The sequence below is a fragment of the Zootoca vivipara genome, chromosome 7 (genome assembly GCF_965207765.1).
Source record: "Zootoca vivipara chromosome 7, rZooViv2.hap1.1, whole genome shotgun sequence".
Taxonomy (NCBI): domain Eukaryota; kingdom Metazoa; phylum Chordata; class Lepidosauria; order Squamata; family Lacertidae; genus Zootoca; species Zootoca vivipara.
Window position 1 is genome coordinate 15,698,472 of NC_142590.1, and position 21,798 is coordinate 15,720,269.

A 21,798-nucleotide genomic window follows, 5' to 3' on the forward strand; every position below is an offset into this window, starting at 1 on the left:
ACGGCTTGCTAAGGACTGCAAGCTGACATTTGCTCTTTACAACTGAGCAGGGTCTGCAAGCGGCAGATAAAATTAACATAGCCACATCCGGCAGCACTTTGCTGTTTGAGCTAGAAGTCATGTGTCAGGAAACAAAACCAGTTCACTTGCGAAGAACCACATAGGCACATATGCAGCTACATTTGTTTCTTTGGTGCGGTATTCAGTGAAAATGAAATATTCCTCCATTTGAGCTCCTCATTTCATTATTATTTTTTAAAAAGTGTCCCACTTTATATTTCCACCCAAACATTATTTTATTAGCTTTTATATCTATGGTAATCTAAGTAAGCCGTAAGACTGTGTGTGTATCTTCTGTTCTCTAAATGATTACAGAACCCACCTGCAGGTGATATCTCCTCCCCTCCTTTGCTTTTTACCGAAATGCATAACCCTCCCCCTGCTTATTTACATCTGGGCAGTGGAGCAGGACTTCCTTGTACTGTGCTCAGGCGGGAACTATTTGCAAAATCTGCAAAGTGGTTTGTGAACTGGTGCCGTGCCAATGGAATTCTTTCTTTTCCTTCTCCTCTGCCTCCTCCTTGTGCAAAGCAAGGCCAGAGCTCTGCAGAGCAGACAACTGAAATTCTAAAATATCTTTCTGAAAACTTAAAAAGTTTGAGTAATGCTCAGTTGTCCTCTTTATTAAGCTTAATCGGCAGAGGAAGAGGCTAACTCCCAAGGCAACTTGTCTCAGTAGGAGCAGGGATTGAGCCCCTTTGGCAATTTTTCTGTTGTTCCTTCTCTCAACTTTGAGCGGAGGAGGAGGAGGAGGAGGAGGAGGAGGAGGAGGAGGAGGGCAGCGATCCAACCAAAGTTAAGCACCTGGAATGTCCATTGATTTCAAAAAAAGAAGGCATAGCCATCCCATTGAAATGAATGGGATTCAGACAATAACATTGGCTACATTGTAGTCTATACTGCTAACCCTCTTACTTGTGGAGTTGGAAAAGGAAATATATAGGCAAGTATCCTTCCTAGTTACTTGCTAAGAAGGAAAGCGACTTCAAATTGCTCTGTGCGTGGCACTGAAAAGAAATATTTGTTTGATTACAGTTATTTAATTTGAAGCTTGTCTGCTTTTTAATTGTTTTGCACTGACTTTTGATGGCATTCCCCATCAGCACCCAGAACACCCAGCCGAATACCAGGACCAAAATAGACAGACGAGGGAGTGGAGTGTTCTACACTGGTGAGAAGGCCTGTGGAACTCCCTACCAATAGAGATTCAGCAGGAACCTCTTTTGTCCCTTTCTTCAGGCAACTTTTTGGAAAACTGTATCATTCAGAAAAGGCCTTGCAACATAACTTTTCTCTTTTTAATGTATCCATATTTATTGATGCTTTATTGATTTCTTAAAGTAAGGTTTTCTGGATACTTTTTTGCCGATTTCATCCTTCTGCATTTTGTGCAATCTTTCACACAACATGACAGCCGCTTCTGAAAATTTAGTGAAAGTTTAGCACTCATTTCTGTGTTGTTTCCGGCTGTGTGTGTGTTTGTAACCCCATTAACTCAGAAAATTGCAGTGTTTTCATGTGATCAAATTTGGGGTGATATACTGGCACACGTTTCTTTATTGATCAAAAAGCCATTGTTCTGTAACACAACAGATTACTGGCAGTGGTGTGCAGTCAGTGAACTAGGGGAATTAGGATAGTCCCCTAAATATTCCCTTGGTGCCTCCTTCCCAAAGCCCTGGAAGCTTCTGACCAGCTTAGGGAGGGAGGTGCAATGCTCTGACATGCTCATGTGTGCGACATCAGGATGTCACGCACGCAACGTCCCCTGCCCCAATTGCCCTCGCAAACGGGGACCCCTGGCCCTAACCGTTCCCCTACGGGAAATTTCACTGCACCCAACTGGATACTGCAGTGTAGAAGGGACATTAGGAATCAGGACAGAAGTGCTAGCATTACAATCAGCAAAACTAACACCATAAACTCCACATCAGAATGCAGCCACAGTGCACCTGTACGGCCTGCTGGGTGTTTAACAACCTCCCCGCCCCCTGGTTTTTTCCAGTGCTGAGCAAACAGGAAAAGCAAGAGTTTTATCATTTCCTGGATGAGGCATTGCATATAGCAGCTCACCAGCTCTGCAGGCCTGCCCTTTAAGAGCAAAGTGCTCGCTTCTTCACCGAATGTTCCCACACTTTCTTACTGGGAACTAGCAGGAGAAAGATTTGCTTGAAGCTGTCCCCTTGAATCAGAGTTGCCTGCAGAAAAAACCTCCTTGGCTTTAATGAAGATAAGCTTCGCAAGTCCATTAAGACAAGAATTTGTAAAGAAGTGAATGCCATTACACACACACACACACACACACACACACACACACACACACACGATTTACCTGCTTAGGGTAGCCAGAAAAGAACTTTAGTCCTCTACAGATGTTCCTCTGCTGTTTTACGGCAGCATTTTATCAGGGTTTATTTTCTTGGCAGTCTTACCGATAGTGCTACTGCCAAACATTTAGCTTTGTAGCTACAAACCGAGGTTTGTTTTGTTGATAAAACAAATAGTACTGATGTCCTCTTCCTTGTAATAGTTTGCTCTCTTTCTCTCTCTCTCCCTGTCTCACCGGCAATAACTGAAATGCCACTGTACACCTCTGAAATAGCTTGTTGTCAAGGTCAGGAAAGATGTTTACAGGTCTGTTGAATTCCCTGGCTCATGTACCTCAATGCTGTCTCTGAGACAGGAGGGTAACTGGAGCATGTAATCACATGTTCTCCCAGCTATTGCCCGAAGGCTTTATCTGGGGCCTAAAGTATAGGCTTTTTAAACTCCACAGCTGACTTTCAAAGACTCGGCCACTCTTACAGATTCTGTACGTAAGGTACAGATTCTGTACCTTTTTTAAAAAACCAACCTTTTATTTTCCTTTGCCTGCTGCAGTCTTTCAGGCCAAAGTATGGAAATAAACAGTGCTCCCCCCCCATTTTCCTACTCATATTAAAATACGGTCCCTTAATGAGGCCAAACTTAGATTCACAAAATGTTTAGGGGTACCCCTGCGTCCCCAGAAAAAAAGCACTGGAAATAAATAAAATGCAACTCATTGGCTAAGATTCTAAGGGGAGTGCAGACCAAGTGTGCTTTTTCTTCTTGTTAATTGCTTTTTATCGCTTGAGCTTATATATTTATATGATTGAACTAGTAGCTACAGTGAGTTTTAGAAAAGTTTTTTTCAAAATAATTTTTGTGACTGTAGATATCTATAGCTCTTTATGGAACAATCTAACCCATTAGTGTCCCATTAATTCCACTGAGAAATATTTCACACACTATTACAGACCCTCCAAATATCCCTGTTTTCTAGGGACAGTCCCTAGAAGCTGTCCTGGTTTCTGATTTGATCTCGGTGAATCTGGCTTTTCCTTAGGAAAAGTATTGGTGGGTAGGAAATGTTGGAAGGTATGGAGTTATGCGACCCCTAAGCCAAGAAGATAAGTAATTATACAACTTTTAGAAGACTTCTGAAGGCAGGCCTGTATAGTGAAGTGTTTTTTTTATATAAAAAAAAGTTTAGTGTTTTATTATGTATTTATGTATGTTGGAAACTGCCCAGAGTGGCTGGGGCAACCCAGCCACATGGGCAGGGTATAAAAAATAAAGTTGTTGTTGTTGTTGCTGCTGAATAGGATGTCCCTATTTTCATCGGAGAAATATTAGAGGGTATGCTTTTATACACATGCTTACTTATCTCACTGAAATCCATGAGAAGTAGAAATGATTTGCATTGACTCATTCATGCCCATTTCATACCCTCCAACAATTCTCCCATGAAAATAGGGACATCCCATTCCATAATGATAATTTTAGTATTTATTCCCCACACATCTCACTGGGTTGTCCCAGCCACTCTGAGCGGCTTCCAAACACATATAAAAACGTAATAAAAGATTAAACATTTTTTAAAAAAACCTTCGCAATATAGGATTGCCTTCAGATGGCTCATAGGGTGGGATAATTCCATACCTTCCAACATTTCTCCGATGAAAATAGGGACATCCTAAGAAAAAGTAGGGTATTCCGAGCACAACAATTCAAAGTGTTAGTGCTGACCTTTAAAGCTCTAAACGGCCTCGGTCCAGTATACCTGAAGGAGCGTCTCCACCCCCATCATTCTACCTGGACACTGAGGTCCAGTGCCGAGGGCCTTCTGGCGGTTCCCTCGTTGCGAGAAGCCAAATTGCAGGGAACCAGGCAGAAGGCCTTCTCGGTAGTGGCGCCCGCACTGTGGAACGCCCTTCCATCAGATGTCAAAGAGAAAAACAGCTACTAGATTTTTAGAAGACACCTGAAGGCAGCCCTGTTTAGGGAGGCTTTTAATCTTTACTCAATTGTTTTATTCTTCTGTTGGAAGCCGCCCAGAGTGGCTGGGGAAGCCCAGCCAGATGGGTGGGGTATAAATAATAAATTATTACTATTACTATTACTATTACTATTATTATTCCAGGATGAAATCAGAAACTGGGATGGCTTCTCTAAATCAAGGCTGTCCCTAGAAAATAGGGAAACTTGGAGGGTCTGCCATTTATGTATTTTAAGGCAAAACCTAGAAATTTGCTGCACTTGGTTTGCTCTGGCTGAGAAACCTAGGATGTTTGCAAGAGGGTAAAATGACATCTTTCCCCCAGCCCCATCACTGTGTCCTTGTATGAATGAGCAGGTGCTAGATATCTATCAGCCAGCAAAGGTTAGGTACTTTCTTCAGAAATCTGGGTCATGATAGACAGATAAGGCTGGCAATGTGGTTTAGAGAGCCCTGCTTCCTGGTGACACGATGGCTGGGAATCAGATGCAGAGACGGCAAGTGCTGCTGAAGGTTCCATTAAGCTCGGAACAAGAAATGGTGGGATCCCGAGTGACAGTTTGTTGGAAAACAAAGGTCTTGTACAAGCCTTGCTGTAATGGTATCTTTATTGCAATTGAGATCATTCCTTGGCTGCTTTCGACATTTCAGAACCTTCCCAGGACTACAAGAGGGAGAGGATTTGCATTGTAACGGCATTGCTGTTGCAGAACAACAATTATAAGTCTGAATTGTCTGTTCAGAATGAAGACTGAACAGACAGTTTCCCCCATCTCTCTCCTTCTCTCCACTTTTTACTTTTGCACTGCACAGACAATGATAAATTAAAGAAGCTGTTGAATCAGGGGCAACCCATTAGCAACACAGAGACCAGATCTGGCCCACAAAACATTTTATCTGATTCCAATTGACTCTACCAAAATTTAATTAAGGTGTGGTTAAAGTTCACTCATACAGCAAACAAAATGTTTCAAAATGTGTGTGTGTGTGTGTGTGTGAGAGAGAGAGAGAGAGAGAGAGAGAGAAAGTGATTCCATCCAGTAATATTACCACCCTTCTTTTAAGTATTAGAATATGGTGATTCTTAATTACATTCTTCCTCCAAAGCGTTTGGAGGCAATGTACATAGGTAATTCTCTCTCACCCCTCAATTTTAATCTCACACTAACTGCATATGCAACATACATTTAAAGAACCCTGGGAACAGTAATTTAACCCTCCCAGAGATTCCCAGCACCTCAACAAACCACAGTTCCCAAAAGTCTTTGGGGGAAGCCATGTGCTTTTAATGAATGGTGTGTACTAGTGAAGTCATGTCAAGTGAAGCTAGTTTAGATTGGTGACTGGTCTTAGAGCACCTTAGAGTTGTAGTTTCCGGATCATCTTCAAAGGTAGCCCTACCTAGAGCGCATTGCAGTAGCCCAAGCGGGAGATAACTAGAGAATGCACCACTCTGGCGAGATAGGAAGCATCAGGAGTCAGGAAAACACCAGTAATTGTATGTATTTATGAAGAACAAAACAGCAGCTATGGCTTCCTACCCCAGGCAAGACTAAAGGCCAGTTCCCATTGAGCTCTGGAGGAAACAACAACCAGAGAGGGGAAGAGAAGTTTCTTTTACAGGCTAGGCATGACACAACACATACACGGCAACATAGGCCTGGTTTAAATAAAAACCAGTATATGGGCCCACTCTTATTCATCTGGGCCTGACAGGGCAACTTACTGACATCTGAGGTACTAGCGAACATAGGTAACATAAATGCTCCGAGTTTGTAGCACAAGGGTTTGAATCAGGAAGCTCGCAACTAGCCTGGAGAAGTTGTGGTTTTAGCACAGAGTGGGTCGATGCCTTTAGCATGCTGGTGTTATGGAAACCGAGTTTCGCCACAGAGAAGAACTCGCGTACTAAACCACATAGCGCTGCACACCCTCTTCCTTTTTTATGCAGCCTCCTGAAGAAGAAAAACAGAAGTCGGCAAAGCGAAACCACAAATGAAGGAGGCCTTTGCAGCAATGCTATGCTAATTGCCTGATATCATGGGGGTCAGATAATGGGAAACTCTCACAATGCACACAGGGTTGCAACAGAGTGGACATATAATTTCAGTTCCTAATAAAAGGAATTGCAGCTGAATGGCCTAGCGCAGAACTTTAAACGCTTAAGGAAGGTCTGAGCAACTTGTGAAACTCAAAGCCAAATACGGGGTGTCAGTCATGTACAGAAGGCAGTCGCGCCCCCATTTCGCCCAGCCCCCATTCCACTCTGTTCTGCCTGCCACTTCCATAGTGATGTACATGTGCTATTGTTGTTGCCTGCATTACATTAGAGAAAACTGCTTTGTGAAAATGTGCATATTAGGCAAAATTGCATGCAAAAATAAGTTATACTGGGATAATTTAACACTGAAATGCCGATGAATTTTTATGAGGACTTCTTTCTCTCCCTTTTAAAAATCGAAATCTGATGGGGAAATGAGGAGAACTGAAACTAAGGTTGAAAAAGTGAGAAGCTGAGGGAAACTAACATGGACATTGCCCATCCCTAGGGCCAGGAGAGTTTTTCTGGGGTGGACACCATAAAGGCCTGTTTCTGTTTCTGTTCTGCCCAGTAGTCCTTCCTCCATAAGGACATTTGTGTGCAGCAAGGATTAAGATCTTCACTGCAATTGCTCCAAGGCTGTGGATTCCACAGCGTGGAATGACTTTCCCGATGAAATTTACAACTGCTCTTGACTTGCAGTCTATTGAAAAAAGGCCCACAACTGTTGAGCAGAAACTGCTGTTGATTGCACTGTATCTTGCTAACTTTGTTTCTTAAAACAATTATTTGCTTTTATTGCATTGTTGTTGTTTTTAAAGGTTGCTTTTCTGCAAAGCCCCTTTTGAACTTCAGAGTGGAGGGATTCAGATGTTCTAATAAAATACAGAGGTTATCTGACTCAGGGATTGTGGCCATGGTTGTGGAGGGTTTGCACTTCCAGATTTCAGGAGTGGGGACGTGTGTTTGAAGCATGAATGTCTTGTGAACCAGCACTGTGCAGCAGCTAAGCATGTTGAATTTTATCTACTCCAGCAACAATATTTTGTGCATGAATGAGAGCTAAGCATTAAAAAAAAATCTCATGGTTGACAAATGTACAATGTTTTGTGCCAAATCACTGCTTACTCATCCAAAGAATTTAATGTGGTGATTTTCTTATTCTAATCTGAAAATATTGATGTTGATCAATATTCCTGATTTCCATCTCTTTCCTTAATCTCAGTGGGGTGAGCTTCCTTCCCTCTCCCCCAGTTCTGCTATAAGCCCAAACATTCTTTGATATATTGCATGCATTATTATACACATTATAATACATATAATATTATGGCATATACATCCATGTTTTCAAAAGTAACCAAAAGTATGCATGTAGTGCATTTTTGCTGTGGAAACATAGTGCACCGGGGTTTGACTCTTTTATATGCATCATGCATATGATAAACCTTTTTGTATACAGTTTTGCATGTAATCAAACAGGCTTTTGTTTTAAAGATCATGCATCTCAGAGGCAAGTGGGCTCTTAATGCAGGAGAAGGTCTGATGTACGCAAAGCTCGATTGGGTTGGAACGCCATGCAATGCCTAGCACATATCCAGCAGCCAAATTCTGAGTATAAACACGTTTATAAAATGATTCCTCCTCTGTCTGTAGTTGCCAGGCGTTGAGCTTCATTCAGTGCTCTGGTTTGGTTTGGCTTGGTTCAGCATTCCCTGCTCACATCCTGGATGTTTAGCATTGAAACACCTTGTAGTGTCTTTCGTTGGGTTTCTTCTCACTCCACAAACATATCCGAAACACTCCAAAACACTACAGCTGGTTCTGTTTCCTTACAACTTCTGCAGACTGAGATATAGAACAAAAAGGACCCTATTATTCATTATTTTATATTATTTATTATTTATATCCTGCTTTTCCTCCAAAGAGCACAAGCTTGCAGTCAGGATGCTGACAGTGGCTTCCAGCTGGTTGCCTAGGAAAGTATAAAAACAAGGGAAGGTTTCTTACCGTCCTTTTTTATTCAATATTTACAGAGAGAGGCTATAGAACCCAGCCTCTTGGATAATGGCGTTGTCCCAAGTGAATCTCCACCCCTGTCTCTCCCACTTCCTCATCCGTCACTTCTACGGGAGCTGCTACGTGCCCTCTGTCTTTGAGCTCCTGCTTTCAAGGCTCACCGGGTTTTGGGAAGGATGGGCGTCTGGAAGGCTTTCCAATGAAAACAGTGACTGTCAGCTGTCACCCTGTTCCTCCCCCCCTCCTCTCCCATTATTTCCCAACTTTCCCCCTCCTCTGCCTCTGAGCTGCCTCTGACTTACAAACCACTGTTGTAAGTCTATACTGTCTTCGTCTTCCTCCTCCCTGGAAGGGTCAGGGTGGGGAGGCGGTCTTCATCATTCCTCCTCTGCCCAGTCCCTGACACTAGCATGCACCCCTCTCTGTTTGACCCCCCCCCACACACACATGCTCCATGATCCTGTGAGGTAGGTTAGGCTGAGAGATAGGGTCCAGGGTAACCCAGTGAGTTTCAGAAGGATGACTGAATATTTGAACCCAGATCTCCCCAACCCTAGTCCAATCAATAGAGCATTGTCTCCCTCTGCCTTTTCTTTTTAAAATGCCAGATGCAGTTGTGAGTGGAAGCTGACTTAGGGGGGAAATCCCCCACCAACTTCAGGATAACCACAGCCAGCCCCATGCCATCTTATTTACAACCAGTCAGAGGGTGGCTTTGCTTGTCACTGGCTTTGCCTGCACCAACTGCCCATCTCCCAGGCATATACCTGATGGGCACTAATCACTCCTAGTGATAATGAAGAACTGGTGCTGATTTAAGAAGGTAGCCAAGATATGAGCTGCTGCGAAGAAGGTGCCTCACACCACGATGATCAACAAAGTTCTCCGCAACTGGTGCCCCTACAACATGAATGAATCAGTCCAGTTTTCCTCCTCCAGATGAGACACACTTGCCTGCTTGTCATATGAGGAGTTAATTTCTCATTAGCACATTGCTGGTGGTGTTTCTGCTGCAATAATTTAATCTGTAGCAGTCTGTGCTGAAGCAGCAACCAGCAAACTGACCTCAAAGTGTTTGAACATATAACAGAAAACAAGACTATTCCTTTTTTTTTTTTATAAAGAATGCAGCGTTTACTAGGAGGTTTTAGGCTGTGTTCATATACACAGACTTGCCCGAGTATATGCTTCATTGCGCCTCTCTGACAATACTGAGCTGGGGGGAAACTAGGTTCTGATGACATTTTGTTAGTGTACATATCATCTTCACTCATCCTCCTTGTCTCTCCAGTCGTGACAGTCAGCATTGCCCTGCATGGGAGAAACCAAGTAAGATTGTAGGGAGATGGCTTTAAAAATCCAGATGAGCACCACTGATGAACGCAGATAAAAAAATTGCATGATGATAATATGACATTGGTGACTCTGGATTGCGGAAGTGCTGCCATTCTTTTACCATTAGTACTTTTGAAGAAATAATAATGTAACCTTCTATGGACAGGAACCACTTAGGATTTGTTAACCTATGCTCTGGTATCCTCTAGGTGAGGTTACTGCAATGCTGCTTCTGAAGGTGGTTCAGAAATGGTAGCAGATGCCCAAGTCCACAACCAGATTGTTGATCAATGCAAAAGGATCTGAATGTACACCACCAATTCTGACAAAGCTGCAGTGGCTTCTAAATGGTTTCCTGGCCCAGTTCAAAGTGCTGGTTTTCACCTATAAAGGCTTCTGTGACTCAAGACCCCAAGACCTCAAGGACTCCACCCTCCCCACATGAACCAACCCCGACCCTGCACTCATCACCCGAGGCCCTTCTCAATGTTCTCGAGAACAGGCCTTCTCAGTGGTGGCTCCCTGCTTGTAGAACGCTCTTCCCAGGAAGACATCCCTGGCTCCATCATTGTCTATCTCCAGGTGCCAGGCAAAAGTGGTCCTTTTCTGCTAGGCCTTTGGCCTTCAATTATCTGTGGCTTCCATTGTGGGTAGAGTGGGTTAATCCTTCCTTTTTTATATAAATACTAGCTGGCCCTGCCACGCATTGCTGTGGCTCATCCGTGTGATTTCCCCCCCACCCTGTGCCGATCCATGATGTATCCCCCCTTCCCCCCCACCCCGGCTTATCCCTGTAACTGGCCCCACCGTGTCCTGAACTATCCCATCCCCTCCCCCCAACCCCCAGCCAGGTGAGTCAGTACCTCCATTCAGCCTAGTCTATAAAGGCGTCGGCCTAGTATATAAACGGCGGCCGAGGTGCTGTTGAGAGGGAAGGTTTTATAGGTGCAGTACCAGTGTAGCTTACACTAGAGGGCGCTGGTTTGCAACCTGGTTCTTTTTCCCAGCATGCATTTTTGCCTGAGTGGTGTGTTTTGAAACACAGGGTTTGGGGGTTTTACCTGGCGGGGGTGTGACATCTGTCTCAGCAAACTTTCCTATAGCCTTTGGACATTCACATGTGATGTTGTGTCAAAATTTCACCTCAATCGGTCAAGCGGTTTTGTTGAACATTGGAGACGAAGGAACATACCCAGTTTACATTTTTATATATATATCGATGGATGAGTTTTAGCTTTTACTCTCTTTTAGTTTTATGTTGCTTTTAATTTACATGCTGCTTTTTGTAAGTTGCTCTGACTTACTTTTTGTAAAATAACTAAATAAAAAAGTGACTACCAAGTTGAATTAATAATAATATGAATAGAAAGGAATAGATCGTTGATATGCAATCAGGTGCCCTATGGTTTCTTAAAAAGGACTTCTCTTCATTTGACTTGGTGCCTCGCCATTACCATGTTACTATGGAATGGATATTTACTGCATACAGTTTGGTAGTGTTATGGTGCCATCTACTGATTTTTTTCTAAACTTTCTGTGCATTAGAGTACTGCTATACAGAGTATACCTGCTACTTCTTGGTACAGCTTTATTATGTATACGGCTAAAAACACACACATAAAACAGAGGACCGCCTTCCTATCATGAAACTCTTTGGTTACCTTAACCCGTATGTTGTTTGTCTGGGACAGGAAATCATGTTATTTGGATGTCCCCCCCCCCCCCCCGATGTATTGCCTAAACTTCCTCTTTTGGGCTAGAGTGGGATATTTTGCTTTATGTGCATATGATGTGGTATTATGTTGCAAGAATCTAATTATTAATTATTATTTTTAAAAAACAAACACCTATTATACTGTACAGCATAAGGGAAGAGGTCACAAAAGGATCACAGACACTGCCTTGAAGACCTACAAGTCGAAGAAAAGGCAGCTCAAAATAAATGTCCTGTCTTTTGTAATTCTTCAGTTTTCACCACTAAAAGCTCCTGGCTGGTTCAAAAAAACTGTTTCCCATGCTTATTCTGTCCAATTTTATTATATATAATAAATATATAATCACAACCAGTATATTACGATTTACTTTTGCTGATAATTCATATCTCTATCATCTATCTATCTATCTATCATCTATCTATCTATCTATCTATCTCTATTTCATCTATATCTGTAAAATTTAAATACACCTAAGGATACAAAGGGACACAGGTGGCGCTGTGGTCTAAACCACTGAGCCTAGGGCTTGCCGATCAAAAGGTCGGCGGTTCGAATCCCCGCGATGGGGTGAGCTCTTGTTGTTTGGTCCCTGCTCCTGCCCACCTAGCAGTTCGAAAGCATGTCAAAGTGCATGTAGATAAATAGGTACCGCTCCGGTGGGAAGGTAAATGGTGTTTCCATGCGCTGCTCTGGTACGCCAGAAGCGGCTTAGTCATGCTGGTGACATGACCCAGAAGCTGTCTGCAGACAAACACCGGCTCCCTTGGCCTATAGAGCAAGGTGAGTGCCACAACCCCAGAGTCGTCCACGACTGGACCTAACAGTCAGGGGTACCTTTACCTTGTGGGAGAAAAATCAAGAAGTTGCATTTCAGATTAATTTCTTTTTTTTCTTCCTTTCTTTCTAGAACCAGTGGCAAAGAAAACTACTGCTCTTCCTCCCCAAGGTAAGAAAATGTTTGTTTGTTTTTTAAAAAATCACATTTACCGTACATTAAATATTTGCTATAGATGGATCATGATCCAATTCTGTAAGTGGGGTGGGCAGTGGGGAGAGCAATAAGTAAGCCGTGAGGGATTGGATCAGCTCCCTCATTTGCAAGACAAACACCCAGAATATACATCACAGGTGGACTGGGTTCAGTTACATCTTACAGAGAATGAAAATTATAATGTGTGTGTGTGTGTGTGTGTGTGTGTGTGTGTGTGTGTGTGTGTGCGTTGCTGTGACTCATCTGTGTGATTTTCCCCACCCTGTGCCGATCTATGACGTATCCCACCCCCTCCCCCACCCCGAATTATCCCTGTGATTCCCCCCTCCCTGTCCTGACCCATGATGTATCACGCCCCCTTCTCCCCCCACCAAAGGCTCATTCCTGTGACTGGTCTCACCATGTCCTGAACTACCCATCCCCTCCCCCCACCCCCACCCAGGCAAGTCAGTACCTCCATTCGGCCTAGTCTGTAAAGGCTATGGCCTAGTATGTAAACAGGAGCCAAGGTGCTGTTGAGAGGGAATGTTTTATAGGTGCACTACCAGTGTAGCCGCCGCTAGAGGGTGCTGGTTTGCAACCTGGTTCTTTTCCCAGCACACACTTTTGGCTGAGTGGTGCGTTTTGGAACAGGGGTTTTGGGGGTTTTACCTGGCGGAGGTGTGACATCTGTCTTAGCAAACTTTCCTATATCCTTTGGACATTCACATGTGATGTTGTGTCAAAATTTCACCTAAATCAGTCAAGCTGTTTTGGTGAGAAGTGGAAACACACGCACATGTCCTTTTTACATTTATATATATATAGATATATAGAATGAACAAGAATTTGCTGTTGAAGATCAGAGTGCCAATTGATTCAAAATAAATTCAGTTTCTTCAGGAATATAACTAATCACTGCCAATTTTGCTGTGCAAGCTTATAACTATCCCTTGCCCCACTCTTATTACAATTTTGGGTACAATTTTACAATGTTGGGTATTCTCTCTCCCATTTTACCTTTGACCTGTTCCTCAGTCCTGGAAACTATATTTAAGATTAATTGTGATTTAATTGCTTTTTATCACTTTTTAGTTGTCGTGAATATAAAACCAATATAGAGTTGGCTGTAGGCACTGAGATTTACGTTAATCTCTAATCTAGTTCCCATAGATTTCTGTCCTGTTCTAAGCATGATCTGGATCTAATCCATAGTAATTAAAGAACAGATTTTCCCTCATTCATGTTTCAGACTTATTTCGGTTCAAAAAATCTAGTTCAACTTTCAGAAAACTATTTGAAAAAAAGCTGCAGAATTAAAAGTACTAATGGGATTAATTGAGCAAATACATAGGTGCCATACAATGCATTTTATCAGGGAAGTGTTCTTAATCTGGGTTAATTTTAGTAGCAAATCTAGAACCTAGCAATGGAAATTGTTCTGGATTAATTAGCAAAGAACACGAGGACTTTTGGGTAGGCTCATGCCACATCATCCATCTTCCATACAGTGTCTGGCATATATTCAGCCGCAAGGTATTTGTCCGGTTTTTAAATTGCCACTGACTTACCTGACAGCCTTTGGCAAATCGGAGTTGCCAGCAGACGGCAGCACAGCTAAAGTTTGGTAAAATGGGAGATGTGGGCCTTTCGGGGTTTCTTTTGGGCCACCCATGTTCCACACATCACATCACATCACAATATGTATGTACGTACGATTAAGAAGGCTAGTAACATTTTTTGATTTAGCTAACATTTAGCTAACTCTGCCCCCTCTGCCATATACCCGTTGCTGTGGGGTACCACATGTTAGAGGAAAAGGTCTGCAGGGAGGGGCCTGCTGTACTTCTGTACGCATCCTGTTGCAGATCTTCACCATCACAATACCTTGAGGGAGGAAGACCAGGTGATGGGGACATGTCAGAGGAGGAGGGGCCAGAGGGTGTGGCCCTGCTCTCCCCTCCTTCATTCAGCACTGAATGTCTGAATAGAGCAGGGATGGGGAACCCGCGGCTCTCCAGATGTTGCTGGACTGCAACTCCCATCAGCCACAGCCAGCATGGCCAGGGCTCGGGGATGATGGGAGTTGTAGTCCAACAACATCTGGAGGGCCACAGCTTCCCCATCCTTAGAACAGGTCTTTGTACTGAGTGCCAGTCGCAGTTGCACATCTCTACTGAGGGCTTGCAAGGGTAGGTATTCTCCAGCCTCCAACATGGCATACCTAGTCCGTGTCCCATGATATCTGAAGTGAGGGATTTTGTAAACTTGAACTACATGTGACATGGGAGTTCCTTGCTTGGAAGACAAAGGCCCATATTCGTAGGGGTGGAGTCTAACCTTTTCCCCACACCCCAAGCTGTTGTTATCCATGGAGAGTGAAATGTCTGTGAGATTTTTTCCCTGGGGCTAATAGCGACTTTGGGAAAGCAATCTGGATTTGGGTTGTTGCACAAGGGCACAGGGTTAGACACTCCCCTCTTGTAAAGCGTGGTTCAGCTCCAAATCACCCTAGCCATCCATGTAGCTGAGGCATCAGATGTTCCAGTTATGGCTCTTCCAACACCATAGCCTAATCCGTATTGGTAAGGATGGAATGGCAGACCCCTGGAAGCATAACAGTCCTTGCAATTCATCCTGGTTGAACAGACTGCTGGTGTCTTGCCATGCTGCAATGCCACTCTGTTTAAGACTCTGCTGTGTAACATGGCTGATTTGTTTATTGCCCTCCCCCCCCCCTCACGTGCTCACCATAGGAACTCTTCTTGGCTCTTCTCCCACACTTCCACGCACCACTCCACCCTCACCTGCAAGCACCTCTGAAGCAAAGCCTGGCTCTGCGACCAAGGAGGCACTGACCCCCACTTACCAGGCCTCCAATGCTTCCGGAATACCTGTTAGCAAAGCAACTGCTACTCCTGCGAATGCTGTCTCTGCCAACGTCACAGGTTTGCTTTGGAGTTTTCTGATAAGAGATTATACTGCCCCAGGGCTACTCTCCTCCCTTGGGAGAGTGGTGGTGGTGGGGAGCTTCATCACATAACTGCTACGTGGCTGGAAACTTTACTTGAATATGTATGTGAAGTTGCAATGCAATGGATGGTGAATGGCCGACTCTACAACCCTAAAATCAAAGCAGAAATTAGGAGAACAGCCGTTGGTGCAGGGGGCTGAGAGGTATGCATAGATAGCTGCTGAGGACAGGAAGCATCTCTGTGTTAGCAAGACTGAAGCTGGCTTTGTGGCTCACTTTACTCATCTTTGTGGAGTTGCTCACACTGGGGAGCTGATCCAGTTATGACCCTTTTCTGCTTGGCTATCTGCATGAATGAAGGGGCAAGCATGTGAACTGTTGCCAATTGTACTAATGATAGGCTGCCCCCCTCCCCTCCAAAGCGTGGTTAGAATCAGGCTTAAAGGTAAAGGTAAAAGGTAAAGTAAAGGACCCCTGGACGGTTAAGTCCAGTCAAAGGCGACTATGGGGTTGCGGCGCTCATCAGGCTGAGGGAGCCGTTGTTTGTCCACAAACAGCTTTCTGGGTCATGTGGACAGCATGACTAAACTGCTTCTGGTGCAATGGGACACCGTGACAGAAACCAGAGTGCACGAACACACCGTTTACTTTTCTGCTGCAGCGGTACCTATTTATCTACTTGCACTGGTGTGCTTTCGAACTGCTAGGTTGGCAGGAGCTGGGACAGAGCAATGGGAGCTCACCCCATCACGGGGATTCGAACCGCTGACCTTCTGATTGTCAAGCTCAAGAGGCTCAGTGGTTTAGACCACAGCACCACCCACGTCCCAAATAATCACATGGTCAGCCCACACAGTTGATGCTCCAGGTAGCAACCGCAGCATGTCTTACAGTACTCTTGCTGAATTACAGTAGCTTTGCAAGAGATCAGGAATACTGTTTCCTTCTCTGAAGGGTACCCGTTAACCAGTTAATGTTTTGCTGTTGTATCATAACAATGGTAATAAAAATTATTGCACTTTTGTTACTACAGAGATTGTTCCAACAAGCAGCTCATCCTTTCTCCCTCGCACGGAATCAAACACTTCCAGCACTCAGGCACTCAGCAGCATTGCTGCCTCTCCTTCACTCTCTCCCTCCACCGTCACGCACGCACCACCAGGTTTGCCGTGTTGTTCTTTGCAGTGCTCCAGAGCAATGTCTTAAGTACTGGGCGTGAATATTCAATTTGTGAGATGGTTAAGTGTTATCAGAATGCATTTATGTTTTGCTTGAGGTTTCTAAGCTGAGGTTGAACGATCACCTATGAGGGATGCTTTAACACTGAATTTCCTGTATTGGCAGGGATGTAGACCAGGTGATTGTCGAGGTTCTTTTGAAATCCAGATATCTTTAAGATTTTTAATTGCATTATAAGACTGGGTAGTCATTGGAGGATGCATTCCTGTGTCTCTAGTTTAAAACTATCAAGTCAATGGCCAACTTAGTGCATTTTGGACATCTAGCCATGAACGTTGACTTCACATGGTCTCCTAAACAAACCACCATTGGTAAGCCAAGAACAAGCATTCTCTTAACGTCATGATTCGCTTGGAAACAAGCTATGAGTGCTGGTTCACACATCATGCTAAGTCAATGCTTAGCTCAGTTGGTTAGAGTGATCCGAGCTTGAAGAAAGGAGGAGTGAAATGAGAGCTATGTAGCATGCTATTTGTTCACATGGTTTATGGCTTGCCATGACACTGAACACACCCAATTTATCTTATATAGAATAATTCTCACCAGTTATTCCTGCCCCTTGATACATTAAACCAGGCATGTACTTACCAAACAAATCAATGTACTAAAAGCTAGGATGCAGTGAAAAGGATCATTGGGGGACAAGTTACTTGTATATAAGTTTTTCCAGTGGTGACGGAGAGCTTCCACACCACTTTATCTACATACTAGGAAAGCCCCACCTATTTTACCATATTATGGTGGTTTCAAAGGCTCGGAAGCAGGATCAGAAAGAACATTGGGAACCCTACATGAATAGCAAATTCAGGAATTACTTTTGTCAGTGTAAAATTATTCCTGGAAGTGATTCCATGTGCAGATAGTGCATTTTAAATATTAAACTTTTGAAAGGTTAACCTTGATTCCAGTTTTTAGTAAGCAAGGACATAACAACCAGGGAGCATCTCCTTTGCAAACCTCCTGTTTTACACATCCTGTTTTATATGTCTATAATGGTAGGCACTCCTTTAAATGAAATAGTTAACTAAATAAATGCCAGTGGTGCTTATGTAGAATTATGTAGAATTTCCCTGGAGCTTTATGCTCTAGACTGCTTTGAACCAAAGGAAGGTTTCACAGCTATAAACAAACATATTACAAAGTTGTTGTTGTTTTTAAAGCCCAGTGTTGTTGAAGCCAGCATTTAATAGTGTGTAGTTGGGTAATAAATATTTGCTGTACCGAGGCCAAAATGTAATAGTCACATTGCACAGACACAGACAGACACACACACACACACACAAACCCAAGAGATGCTGGCCATTTCTAATTAATATCACATCTGCACTGGTGTTAAGAATTTGTATAAAACTGGGACAGAGTTAATTTGTCTTCTAGTATTTTACAATCATTTAGAATAGAAAACATTTTTAATTCTCGATTTTAATTGAGTTGTTAAGAACACATATATATTCATTTTTATATGTATAGTGTGAACGAAAATAAAGAAGAAAAAAGCAAACAAAATAAAAATTGAAATCGTGATACAATTGAGTATATAAGCAATACAATTCTTCCCATAAACGTAAAATTATACTCTTGATAAATGGATTCCACATATTGTTATATTTATCCAGAAACAATCCGCACTCAAAAGAATACCTATAGTTTTTAAACTAACCAATTATCTCTCCACAAAAAGGAGCCATAATCCAAATGCATGCCCACCCACCGCGGTAGACCTGTAAAAAGAAGGAAGGAAGGAAGGAAGGAAGGAAGGAAGGAAGGAAGGAAGGAAGGAAGGAAGGAAGGAAGGAAGGAAGGAAGGAAGGAAGGAAGGAAGCTTTATTCATATATCACAATAAAATGTTTTGTAGACGTCTGAATTAACACTTCTGTTCTTCATTTCGAGTAAGAAATTAAGACTGCAATCTTGTACATACTTATCTGGGATTAAGTCTACTGAACTAAATGGAGCTTACTTCTGAGTTGGTATGAATAGGGAAGAACCGTTGCAGCAGCATTTTATGTAAACACCCTCAGAAGTAAGACCCACTCTCTTCAATGGTGCTTATCTGCAGGTCTCTGTGTGCAGGACTGCACTTTATATTCGCATTAAGAAGACAAGTTTTCCCTTTTATAGGAGAAGGAACACATTTTCTCAGCTTGCAGTTCTGCTTCAAGGTTGTTTCCATTCATGGGGATATGACATCAATATTTGCTGAATGTAATGCTAACGATCTGTTTATTTCCTGGCAGATGATGGGGATAATTCCACCACGCATACCAACATTTCATCATCCTCTGGCACTCCAGCAAACATCCCTCCAGCTCTCTCAGAGACCACCCCTGGTCCAATAGGTGACAAACCTGCACACATTTAAGAGCATTGCTAGCACCACATGCATGCATGGCTTTGAATGACATCCAGATTCCTTTGAGAATGATTTTTTTTCCCTGTGCAAACACAATTGAAATGAATTGGATTCATGCAGAAATTATATATTAATTCCAATCCAAGAATCTGGTTTAAGGGCCAAGACTGACATGTGGCATGTGAGAAGTGGAATACTGCTTTATCTAAATTGGCATACATTACCCCAATTCTAGAATTCACTGCAACAAACATAAGAACTTGCTACTTTAAGCAAATTATCCATTTAATTTAGGTGGCTTTCTCAATAGACAGCACTTTTCAATCTCTGTTACTGTGTATTTGTCATACAATTTCATTAACAGCAGAAGACCATAGCACTTGGTGATCAGTCCTACTGAAATGTATTGTAACAGTGATTGGCATCGAGGATAATATGAATATTCAAGATTTCACAATAACATCAAAATTATAATAGATGTATAATTTAAAAAGGAATTGATCTAAAAGGCTCCTGCTACTTATTAAGGAATATTTTGGTAATCATAAAAAGCATATAGCATAAATAAAAGCAAACCAGGAGCAAAGAATAAATAAAAATAAAAGCAGAAAATAGATGACAAAAATTATAATTTGTAAACCAACTTGGAAGCGCTGTTAAAATATAACTAGATTGTAGCCCTGGGGCTGTACCCAATGTAGCAGCTCCACTCACAGAACAGACTTCTGTGTGAACAATGGAAGGTCCTCTTCCTTTCCTCTTCCCTGAAGTTCCCCACACACCCTCAAACAACTCTGGAGCAGATTTTGGAGGTTAGGGGAGAGGAGAGGAAGCAGAGGTTCCATTGCATGAACAGAACTCTGCTCACGAAACCCTGGATTTGGTCACTGCTCTGATGGAAGACCATTTAAGACTCCTAGATTTTCTACCTTGAATTCCATCATGAAAGAAAGGTGAAGTAGGACTATCATTAAATATTTTGAAGTGTTGGATCCCCTAGAAAGTGATACTGAGCTACACTGCTGAACTACAGCTCCCAGTTCACCCCAGCAAGCATGCCAAATGCCCTGGGATGATAAGTGGTAGCTCACCAGAATATGCAGGGACAAAGGGTTCTTCACACCTGATAATAGGTATTTAAAGGCACATTTTCTTATGGAATCAGGACAGAACAGTCTGAAAGTGGCAAATAGACCAATTCATCCATCCCCAAGTCAAAGAAAATGCTGGAAAATGTAAAGAAGAAAAACTGCCAATGGAATGAAAGCAACGGACCTCATAACTTCACAAGAAAGTTCAATCAATAAGTCAAACAAATATAACTTACCAAAAATGGAATTACTGGCTTTTTCCCAACAATAAATGTAGACAAATCCCACATGCAGCAGACCTGCCCCAAGATCAGGGAATAGTGAGGCAATCAAATAAATGTTTGGCTATCTGACAAGCCGTTGAATTAACCTCAGACTGTATCGACAGTTGCAAGCATTTAAATAGCTTATTAGGGAAAATAATTTACACTATGTCAGAAACTGTCATCTGAGGACAGTTTAGTAGAAAATAGGAAATAGGAAAGTCGGAAAATAAAACCAACTTTTAAGGCTAAGATTCTAAGTAGGCGGTTTCAATGGGAAATTGCTAGTTTTGCAAAACGTTTTTAGCCATTTTGCAGTGACCTAAGTTGTCACGTCATTTTGAACAAGTATGACAATATACAGCAAGGATGCAGACATGTTTGCTGAGATGTCCCACTAGGGAAAGCGTGCATTAGATTGCAGTATTAGTAATATAAGCTATTTGCCCAGTGATGAGATGTTTAAATTTACTTGGTTTTAATGTAGCACAAAAAAGTCAACAGTGTGGGGCCAAGATGTGGTCTTCTGGAAAGGGTAGCACCCCCCAAAAAGGCTCAGATGGTAGGGGAACTCAGAGATGGGACTTAGCCATACAGAATCTCTGTACGGTGCAGGTGCAATATAAAGTCCAAACAACCATATTTTGAAACTTAAGCATCGGCAACAGAATTCAGGTGCTCTTGCATAAGGTCTACTTTCATTTCAATAACGTTTACACAGGAAATGTTCTTTTGGAAAACCAATAAAAAAGTTGTAGTCAATAACTGCTGTTTTCTGACTGTGAGTGTTTGCCCTGAAGATGCCACTGCGCTGACATGATGTCTAGCCCAATATAAGAACAGACAGGCAACAGAAACTCCCAGCAAACCCCAAGCATTGGAAGGGCTCAAGTGACCATGGCTCGGTTGTGGGGCCACCTTTACTGAGAATCCTGCAACTGACCAGGACCGCTGCAACCAGCAGCAGCCCAGTGTAACAAGACCTTGGAGGCCTTTCAGCTGCCAAGAGACCAATTGCAGCAGAGCCACAAGTGGGGGAATACTGCCTTCTGGATACTGTATTCTCTGCGGTTGAGGTTTGCTGGTACCTGCATGTACAGGAGAAACTTGGAAAATTAGAATATCATCGAAAAATGCATTTATTTCAGTAACGCAACTTAAAAGGTGAAACCAATATATGAGATAGATGCATGACATGCAAAGCAAGATATGTCAAGCCTTTATTTGTTGTAATTGTAATTATTTGTCGTTAGGCAGGTCAATTATAAATGGAATGGAATTAATGAAATGTAATAGTGATGTTTATTTTTGGTTATTTTTGTATTATTGTAACTATTTGTTTTATTACTGTGGAATTTCCAAAATAAAGCATTTGTAAAAATTAAAAGAAAAAGAAAAAATAGTAAGTTGCATTACTGAAATAAATGCACTTTTTCATGA

At 42.5% G+C, this 21,798-nt stretch overlaps 1 protein-coding gene across 5 annotated transcripts in view; it reads left to right on the plus strand.

Moving 5' to 3' along the window:
- Positions 1–21,798, plus strand: part of PTPRC (protein tyrosine phosphatase receptor type C) — a 72,213-nt gene that overhangs the window by 23,060 nt on the left and 27,355 nt on the right. For 2 of the 5 annotated variants that reach the window (XM_088673749.1, XM_088673750.1), the window contains 4 exons: positions 12,375–12,413; positions 15,194–15,385; positions 16,445–16,573; positions 18,889–18,990. In XM_088673749.1, coding sequence (XP_088529875.1) covers positions 12,375–12,413; positions 15,194–15,385; positions 16,445–16,573; positions 18,889–18,990 — 462 coding nt within the window. The remainder of the gene's footprint in view (positions 1–12,374; positions 12,414–15,193; positions 15,386–16,444; positions 16,574–18,888; positions 18,991–21,798) is intronic. The other 3 variants (XM_035122244.3, XM_035122245.3, XM_035122246.3) reach the window with 3 other exon arrangements.